The 10,028-nt window shown below is 38.4% G+C and overlaps 2 protein-coding genes across 3 annotated transcripts in view; one reads left to right on the forward strand and one right to left on the reverse strand.

The window, feature by feature from the left end:
- The window catches only part of LOC140228729 (annexin A5-like), a 37,838-nt gene extending 36,551 nt beyond the window's left edge, over positions 1–1,287 (reverse strand). For both annotated transcript variants that reach the window (XM_072309011.1, XM_072309010.1), the window contains exon 1: positions 1,230–1,287. The gene's annotated coding sequence lies outside the window, so the exon portion shown is untranslated. The remainder of the gene's footprint in view (positions 1–1,229) is intronic.
- A 3,609-nt stretch (positions 1,288–4,896) lies between these two features.
- Positions 4,897–8,377, forward strand: LOC140228318 (uncharacterized). The gene is made up of 5 exons (XM_072308544.1): positions 4,897–5,033; positions 5,821–5,868; positions 6,845–6,943; positions 7,461–7,487; positions 8,027–8,377. The coding sequence occupies exons 1-5, from the start codon at positions 4,968–4,970 to the stop codon at positions 8,252–8,254; spliced, it is 468 nt and encodes a 155-aa protein (XP_072164645.1). The 5' UTR covers positions 4,897–4,967; the 3' UTR covers positions 8,255–8,377.
- The last annotated feature ends 1,651 nt before the right edge of the window (positions 8,378–10,028 follow it).

A 10,028-nucleotide genomic window follows, 5' to 3' on the forward strand; every position in this document is an offset into this window, starting at 1 on the left:
GTATTCTGTCACTTGATACTTTATCCAACACATGGTGAAACTGTTAGAATACAGTTGGCAATATACCATTCTGTATTTGATAGAAAAAGATAGAAACAGACACAGCTACCACTACCAGCTTGTTGACATGCTATTAATTTGTAGCTACGCTGTATTAACATACTGATAGCTGATTCTTCGCGAATGAATTGGTTAGCTAATCACAATCACATTCGTGAAAAAGTTTTGTTCATCTTGTACAATTGTACTTCATTGAATTAGAAAGCCAAGGTTCTCTGAAGGGGGGGGGGGGGGGAAGAAGTTAAACACCACACCACAGTCTACACCTGGTCCCGTTGCGTTGGCTGTAGCCAGAAAAAACATAACAAATAACGGATTGGCCACACCGAACATGTGTATGATTTGGTACATTGCATATTTCACATCTTTCAGATTTACCACTTTACAGTAGAACTCTAGGCATAATATAACTTACAAGTTCAACTGCTCTACATCTCCAGCATGTTTATCTCATCTATACATCCCATGCCCCCCGCCCAGGTCATCAGTGGACCCATGATGCCATTGATGGGCATAACTGTTCAGAACAGGACTTGATTTCTTGCATTCATGGCACAGTCGCACGTTGGCTTTTAAACGTCCAATCCCTTGTTGATAATTATGCTGAAAAAGCCCCCGTCCATTGATGGCGGGTGAGTTGTTCAGTCTTCAGAGCACGACTCACTGACACTGTAACTGCGACCAGCAGCCCCATACGCATACAAGGTACGCTTGATGCGTATGGGGCTGGTCGCAGTAAGACTCACTGAAGCTTGCTGTGCTGTTGCTATTGCGAGACGCCTGAAATGCTGGCTGGATTTATAGCTAGCTACGTAAGGCATGCCCTACGTAATCTGACTCAGCACTGACTTGCCATTGGCACTGATTGCTGACTGGCATGGCCTGGACGGAGATAGTAATGCCAATTGACCAAGTGGTAGGCTAAATAACCCCGGCCCCGGGCCGGGGCGTTCCTTGTAGCACACAGGCAGTTGAGTTAGTGCCTAGCGAGTAGTGGTGCATGGTGCAAATAAAAACTAGGATCTAGGCCTACACTTGTATATCTAACGTGTTAGAGAGTAGAGTCTAGTTAGATTCCTCGACGTGAAATTTAACATCCAAGAACGTCGGTTGAACTGCTTGGTTAAAATAATGCCTCATATTTGCTATGCAAGTCTGAATTTCCATACCTGTAAACAATTCTCCGGTTCAGTACAGAAGGTGTGGCTCCTTTGGTTGTTATCTGCCAGAGCGCAAGTAGCTAGTGTAATTGTGTGTGTGGTACACTGGTTGTGTAGTGGTAGCTAGCTTTGGTGTCGGCCGGATCCCCGGAGCGACGGTAAGGGTGCGGGCAGCCAGTGCCACGGTACGTACACCGATACGAGTGTGTGTCACGAGAGACCGATCCCTGGCTACGGCCTGCGCCATGCAAAATAATGTACACTGCACGGTGTTCGCTGATTGCAGTTCCTCTGCAACCCCTCCCTCCCCGTTTCGGCGCATGATACTGAGTACCTAAAAATAGCACTGAGGTGAGCATCCTGTACTTCAGTATAAAGACACAAAGTATGTTTCACGTACAGAAGTGGTTTTTCTTTTTTCCCCGCTATTTTTTTTTCTTACTATTGAAATAATTAAAATCGTCATTAATTTACAAAATGGCAGAAGTTCTGCGGGTATAATGAAATTGGTACTCTGCTTATTAAACAAACTGCTTATATTCTTTGTATTCCTTTATATGAAATTTTCAATTTATCCATGTCAACAGGTTAAAGTTTCTAGTAATCGAAAAATTGGAAGATTATGCGTATTCATGAAAGTGGAACAAAGGAATATAATTGCCTTATGTCTATTTTCCCTATATATTCTTCAAAAGTTCTTGAAAGATGTGTATAGCTTTTACAGTACAAAAAGTTCAGTATTCTATACAGTAAATGACAATCAGTTTTGGTTTAGACCAAGGTACTCTTCATCTTTGACTTCCTCGATAAAGTACTGAATGCCTTAAGAAAAACAAATAACAATTGGATTATCTTTAGATCTAATTACCAAGACTTTTGATTCATTTGATCACTGCATTCTTTGTGCTAGTGAGGCGTTGTACACTGTGGATTCCGAAGTTATAATAATCGTTAACATATCAATTGTCATATTTCTAATCCAATGTCTATCAAGTGCTGGAGGGGGGGGGGGAGGTGAGGGTGGGGGTGTGCGTGTTCCACAATTGCCGATATATAGGCACTATGTGTATATTCATTCTTGATGTCCAACTCATTAAATGTGTATATGACTTCAGTAAACAACTTGCTCGTATAATGTAGGCCTATGGAAATTTGTCGTGGAATCAGCACGCTTCAATGTCCAATGTCGTCTGCAACAGGCTGTCGAAAATATCAGTTCATGTATATTGTTTTATATTAGACTTCATTCATATTAAAAAAAAAAAAAAAAAAACCTTACGATTACGTAAGTATACACAGCCCTGTTGCTGTAAAGTGTGGATCCCACAAGTGTCTCACGGCGTCTGGTCGGACTGCGGTATGACGACTCAATCCCCCGTTTTGCCGTAACATAAATCTGGGCAAACTGCATCAGCGATCAAAATATGCCAAGGCTTTTTGAATTACAAAAGAACATGGGCAGTCAGAATTATTTCTCAAGTGATTACCGCGCATGCACATACAAAGCCAACATAAATGATCGTCTTAAAGTTTAACATTAACAATTTGTATATACTGTATTTCAACGTGCAATAGGCCTACTGTTTCCATGTCCTCGTGATGTGTTCCCTGTATCATTAACAAATTAAGTAAACTCAGTTGCATGCATGTTGTATGCAAAAAGAAAGCGGATTTTCTTTTTGTAAGATTTAGTTCACATCAAAGGTCAACAGTGGCGGATCCAGAGGGGGGCGCAACCGGTGCACGCCCCCCCTTTATTTTTCGTTAAAAACAAAAGAAATAAAAAGAAAAAAATGAAATGAAACCCGGAAGTGGCACCAGAAATATTAGTCACGCCCAACCCCCCCCCCTTTATACAGAATTCCTGGATCCGCCCCTGGGTCAATGTCTTATGCGGACCAAAAAATTGAAATTCGGCTACCAGATATTATTGAACAAACCAGATTCTTATCATTTAAAAAAAAAAATAAACACTTCTTAAACAATATTTGCATTACGATAGACAGTCCTCAGAATAATCTTATCTTAGAAATCTTTAAAGTCAAGATTTTTTTTTTGTTAATGTGTAAATCACTTCCTGCATGCGGCTGCAATTACATGTGTGCACATAATAATTCCTCTATTTTTTCATAATTTTGCAAGCAGTTCCCTCGATATGTTTTCCGGACTTGGCTTCACATAATGCTCTTCCTTCCTGCAAATTTCCTAAGAATGCTTCATAATTTTTGACGTTTATGTTTTGTATCTGATGAGACAATGTCATTCTAGATCTGACAATTTAATGACATGCTCTTCCATGTACCTTAAAATTACCTTGTGTATTTTCCCTGCTCAATTGTATCGTTGTTGTTGTTGTTGGATTTTTTTTTTGATGAAATATCGAATGAAAAAAGTGATGAATTCAATGTTAGTACACACAAGTATGTATTTTGAATGTGTGTTACGTGTGTACTCGTATAAACGTACCTATGTGTATGTGTGTGTGTGTGTGTGTGTGTGTGTGTGTCCGGGGGGGGGGGGGAGGGGGTCCATCTTACTACCCCTGATGGGTCAAACCACAGTGTAATGGCACCGCCCCTGGGAGCTAGGAATTTCAGGCAATATTTTTTAGCAAAAAAAAAAAATAATAATAATAAAAAATAAATGAAAAATAAATGAAAAATCATGTAGCAGGCTACAATTACCTTCCCCACCCTCAATGTCCGCTGCCACCCAAAAAGAAAAGAAAAAAAAAGTCTGGTTTTAAATTTATCATTATACTTGGATGGAGTGGAGGGAGGACAGTTCAAGTTCAAGTTCAAGTTTATTCAAAGTTTCCACAATACAAAAATTACATAAGAACAATAATTATGTAACTAGGAATACATTGTTGAATATCAATTTGCAGAATATTTAAAGGGTGTGTACAGTTCTAGTCGAGGTGAGGATTTAGCTTTTAACGTTTTGCGAGATATTTAGAAACCACTCTATGAGAAGTCAAAGAGCATGCAGTTCTAAGGGGTATTAAAAGTTTATTCGAAGAAAATCGGTTTTGAAATGGCTGAGATATCCAAAAACAACGTGAAACAAAGAGATCCTAATAAAGTTGTGGCATGTCGCCTTTTATTATTAGCACTCTTTTGGATATCTCAGCCATTTGAAAACCAATTTTCATCAAATAAACGCTGAATCCTTTTTAAAATGACATGCTCTTTATTATCTCATAAGAGGTTTCTCATTATCTCACTTAGGAATGTTCAAAACATGAATCCCCACCTCAACCAGTACTGTACAGTCCCTTTAAATATAAATTGCCAATGCATGTAGATGCATTATAGATGTAAAGTGGAGGAGTCGTAGAAAAGCGGGACTTGAGGAGGAAGATGAGGAGGAGGAGGATGAGGAGGAGACCAGAGAGACCAGAGAGAATTGTTAGTATCGCGATATTGCAGCCGACGTACGTGGGGTGTGGGTACCTCACCTAGCTACAGGACGAGGTGGTCCGATGGATACCGTACCGGTAATCGTTCGTAATCGGTCGTGCACCTCTACGGCCTCTCTTGCACCAGGATCAGCTCGATTTTTATGATATCCGGATCCCTCAGCGATTTGGTCATGTGACATACTACACTGCAGCTAGCTAGCTATCCATAGCGAGTTCGAGCAAACAGCAGCAAACAACAACAGCAAGGCGCAGGCAGGGCAACAGCAGCATCGCCATCGGGTTAGGTAGCATTTTTTTGTTGTTTTCTGAAAGATTGTCAAGAAATGGCGGACACTACATCACCTCCTCCAAGTTATAATGCAATATATCAAGAAATATCCCCAGCAAAGGTAAGATCAGATTATGCGAAAGAACCAAAAACTAGTGTTGTGCGTCAAGACATTCATATCTGACACAAATATGAATATATGGGACTTGCCGCCTAATCTTCTCTCTTGTGCAGTTGTGCACAATTGCTCTTTTTGGACTTCCTCCAGTCGTGGAGAACTACGATTGATTCGCAGAATTATGAAAGAAATATAACGATACACCAAGGTCAAGGAGGTGTCTTCCACCTCCCTGGATACCCTGAGCATCATGTACTAAGGTGGTCAAGGGTAGAGCCAAAGGAAAAAAAAAAAAAGAAGAGATTTAATTTAGGTTTATTAGGCCCTACACCACAGACGAACGTATATATTTTAATACTAGACCTAGAGGTCTATTAAATATTTACATCTGGGATATCTGGTTGGGGTGTTTCACGAAACTTAAGTCAAACAGAGTAGAAACTGATGTCTGAAACATTGTGGGAAGCCCAGTCCAGATGTGGACAGGCTTGTTGGCTGTGTAGCAGGGAAGGTTTTTGATAGAATCATGTGAGCCTTGTTCCGGTTAAAAACTGCGTGTAGGCCTATACTATTCAGAGCCCTGTTGCTGTAGGCATGAAGTAGGGGCTACAGAAGTTGCCATGCTTTGCACGGCGTCTGGTCGGGCTGGTTGAAAACCTAACTGGTTTGGTCTCGAATCGGTGTCGACCATGTTTAGTTACGTTAATACCCACTCAAAATTGTGCAGGATTCAGTTGGTAAACATGGTAAATGCTACATCATAATTCTGTCTCCCTTTGTTCTGTTGCAGCTTTGGTCACGGAGGATATTTTCTGGCATTACCATATTGATGGTGCTTGTAAGTATAACTAAAGTTTTTCCTTTTTTTATGAAGAATGATAAATAAGAGTGGCTACCGTTAAAGCACAAGATATTTACCAAAAAATGAATATGATTATATTAGAAAAAAAAAATTTAATTCACTGTAAATTCAAGACAGTGGATCACTGTAAACACAGACTTGGTATTACGGAAAACCATGGTAATTCCAAATGCGTCTCTCTCTGCCCAATAGATTCTGTATTCATGGAACTTCAAAGACCTATCTCACTGTATGTTGGTTGTATGGGCCAAAGTCACCAAAATGTGACACAAAAATGTAGAAATACAGAGTAATTTACATTTCACATTAGATTTGAATGTAAATTGTGTGAAGAGCTCATGTTTGACATTTTACCGTACAATACAAAATTTGAGCCTCATTTGCCATTTTCTCTTTGTCATCCTCTTGGTAGGAAGGTGTGCGATGAATTGTGTGGGTATGAATACATAGTGATCCTGATACATGAATACTGTTCCATCTATGTGAAAGCCATCGATTATTCCACTACAAAAATTGTGTTTGGAATTACACTGTATAATGCAATTTGTTGAAAGTGTATTTTTCAGAAATGGAGAGGATAATTCACATAATTTTGCAAAATTCATAATCATCAGAACAAAAATTAAGTGTCCAATTTCAAGACAATAAACTCTCCTATCAGTCATGGTAAGTACAGTATGCTTTTGCAAGAATATTTAGTGTGTCATGCAGATGTATGTTGACAAAGCAATTGACAGACTCAGTGAAATGTCATAACCATGGTCTAGCACAGCTTGTTAGTGATATTCAGGTGATTGTAGGCCCATGGATGTATTGAACAGTCACTGCAAGAACTGATTGCTAAATATCAACCAAATGCATCAGACAGCAGGATAATTTGAAGGGATGATCTATCTAGCCGTAATATGTGTGGCCGTATCTAATTGAAAATTTTACCATGTTTTTGTTACAGCTTGCCATGTTATTTTGTCTCATCAAAGGGAAAGGAGATGGCACATTTTATCTCCTCTTCGTCAACATCCTTATCAGCTGTGTGATTTTAGTATTTCTTGTGAGTATTTATAAAATCTATCTTGCATAATCCTTTATTTCTTACTGTGATTTCGTTGAAGAAACAAACAAATGCATAACAAAGTAAAATGTAATGCAGAACCAACCTTGCTGTAAAGTCAGTGCTGTGTATTACCTAACAATTCAGTGTTAATGCTACATGTTTTCAAGATGGAGGCATAATAATTTGTAGAATGCTTTGCTTTTTATATGGAGCAGTTTTGATGTCAAGGGATTTTTTTTTTTTTTCTGTAAGTCATGAGTCTTTATACACTGACCACAGTAGCGTGAAGAAACTGTTTAAGTTGTTTTGTTACTGCACTCTACCTCCAATCAAAGTCATTTGTCACGAGTCTGTAAATAAAATCCATGTTAGGTTGTTAGCTGATTGGTATACACTCATTTTTGTAGGTACTTTTGGAATATTTTGATTTAGATGTTAATTTCGTACATCTTGAATTTTTTTGAGTGCTGAAAATACAAACATGTAAGTTATAATTTTTATTTTGCATTTACAGCTTTGGTGGTACAGAACAGGAGATTTGGTAAGTGATCCTTTTGTGGTATGCTTTTCCAGTGAATATACTGACATCATCTTCTGCAATGCATTTGTAAAACTTTTATTTATGTTTGGTTTGTGTAGTAGATAATGATATTACTTCCATATGTTACATGTATTAGTTAAGTCGATACGTTATCTTGACTACTGTCATTCATACCATGAATGAAGAGTGAAATTACAGATGAGCAAAATGAATTTTAATTTTTTAACCTGTCAATCTACACTGTCAGGTAAAGTGGTGATGTTGCAGCTGTTGAGGGAAAAACAGAAAGTTTTTGTTTTGTTTTTTTTCACTGTAAGGCACACATGATTTGCTCCACTGTATGCTGCAAACAAGCTTTGACACAAGCCATAGATAGAGCAGCAAGCTGGATGTATAGCTGTAGAGAATAAGAGTGGAAAATCAGAAATTTACAAATCTTCCTGTGTTGAACATTTTTTGACAAAATAACAACATTTTACTGTCAGTGTGAACATGCCAATGAGTTGCACTTGACACCTTTGTATCTGTGTTGGTCACAGGTGGAGGGTAAATTCTGGTTCATTGTCCTTGTGGCGAGCGTCATCATCTTCCAGTGTATCACGACAGACATCTTTGTTTTTAACCATACAAATCCTGGCGATGAGGTGACTACCATCCACAGCATCACCCTCCAGACTGCCAACTTAACTACCAAAAAGCCACCACTGCTGCACGCTGCAACGCAAAGTATGATTCATTCCTCAGATGTTAATCCTCCCATTGGGTAGGAAGGTCAGTTTATGGGAGGAACAGTAACTCCAGGTACCTTCTCTGCCTTAAGTTAGTTCTTTTTATACCTCCGCCACAAAGTGTCGTTGGAGGCATTATGTTTTGGGGGATGTTCGACTGTCCTATACACATGTATGGACATTTTTTTTTTCAATGATGTAATACTGTCAGCTCACATTGCCAAGATGTACTCCAGACCTCTTTAGAGAACCATGCAATATGGCGGAGGCATACCAGTTGCCTTGGCAACATTTCCAGTACGTGTATTATTTTATTTTTTTATTTTTTATTTTTTTTTTGGGGGGGGGGGCCAGGTTTATCACATACCACTGAAAATTTACTGAGAACAGCACATTTGCAGTATTACTGTATTTGTATATGAGTAGTATATTGTAGTGTGATATAACAAATTGACATCACATTTTCTAGTCAACTATCCAAAATGAAATACATATAGAAATAATCTTTCAAAAGAGAGAGCTACCTTCCAGAAGCATTGCTCCAAGTCACTGATATTTGAAAGTCAAGGCAGAGATGAAGATGCTAGTAGAGAAACATTGAAAAAAAGAACAAGAAGAAGAGAAAGTTGCTTTAAAATGTGCAATAGTGTTTCCAGCAAATCATGAAATATTTTGTTGGTGTTAGCCAGATTGATTAGCGGAATATGCACAGGGTTAATTAGCAACCAAGAATTCTTGTCATTGGAAACTTTTTCTTCTGTTATAGTGTGTTGTTTTATCCCATAAATATACATGTATAGCTGATTAATGTGTTCTTGTGTGAGTTGCCCATATTGGCTAGATATATCAGTCAGATATGACTGTGTCAGTAGTTTTATAATTACATCCCAAAACAGGATTTAGACATGGAGCAATGAAAAATCTCCAGATTGACCAGGGTTTCAGGTTAGTGATAATTCTGTGTACATCTTGCCATCTGTCTCTATGCAGATTTGACCCTTTAACCCTATTCTAACTGGGGGGGGGGGGGGTCAAATTGACCCCCCCCTCGACGTTTCGCGCCACGATTTCGCAACGCGCAAAGCTTTTGCCGCCTTGTTTCACGACTTTTTTCATTGAAGTCTCCCGCATATTTTGAGATCAAATTTGCGACGTCCAGGTACACCGTTTTGAAGTTACGTAATGTTTTGCATATGCATGTCAACCAAAAAACAGCTCAAATTCATGATATCGTGTGCAAATCCAATGCAAATTGTGTTTTTTGGTTAAATTGACATAAATTAGATTATTTCAACTTTTAACCATTGAAATTAATCAATTCTAGTGTAGATAAGCCTGAAAGAGTGCCCGCAACAAGTTTTGGCAAAAAACAATAGAAAACAAAAGGTTGAAAAAACAATAAAATACATAAGAAATTAACAAAACAATAAAAAACAAAAGAAATTAATTTCAATTGAGCTATTTTTTTGTACGAAAATTGTTTGATGTGTCTTGAGGAATTCTGACACAAAAATTTAGCAATCCTGCAGTCTTTTTAATGGAGTTATAGGTAAAAATATGATTTCATGCACCAATTTGCATAGTTAATTTATTAAAAATAGAAAGGCAATATTTTTCTATTGTATGACGATGTAATCTTGTAGTTGACATCCAGCTCTATCTTCAGGCAAAATTTAGCGGCGATCGCGTGATCGGCGGCCGAGATCTGAAGGGGGGGTCAAATTGAACCCCCTCAGTAAAAACTTGGTCTCAAATAGCCCAGTTAGAATAGGGTTAAATGAACAATTTCCAGCATTTGCCTTCATGCAAATGT

The sequence above is a fragment of the Diadema setosum genome, chromosome 5, assembly GCF_964275005.1.
Source record: "Diadema setosum chromosome 5, eeDiaSeto1, whole genome shotgun sequence".
NCBI classification, from domain to species: domain Eukaryota; kingdom Metazoa; phylum Echinodermata; class Echinoidea; order Diadematoida; family Diadematidae; genus Diadema; species Diadema setosum.

Coding starts and splice junctions, on each gene's coding strand:
- LOC140228318 (XM_072308544.1), top strand. CDS start 4,968: ATGGCGGACACTACATCACCTCCTCCAAGTTATAATGCAATATATCAA. Junction 5,034..5,820: donor AAGAAATATCCCCAGCAAAG/GTAAGATCAGAT, acceptor GTTCTGTTGCAG/CTTTGGTCACGGAGGATATT. Junction 7,488..8,026: donor GGTACAGAACAGGAGATTTG/GTAAGTGATCCT, acceptor TGTTGGTCACAG/GTGGAGGGTAAATTCTGGTT.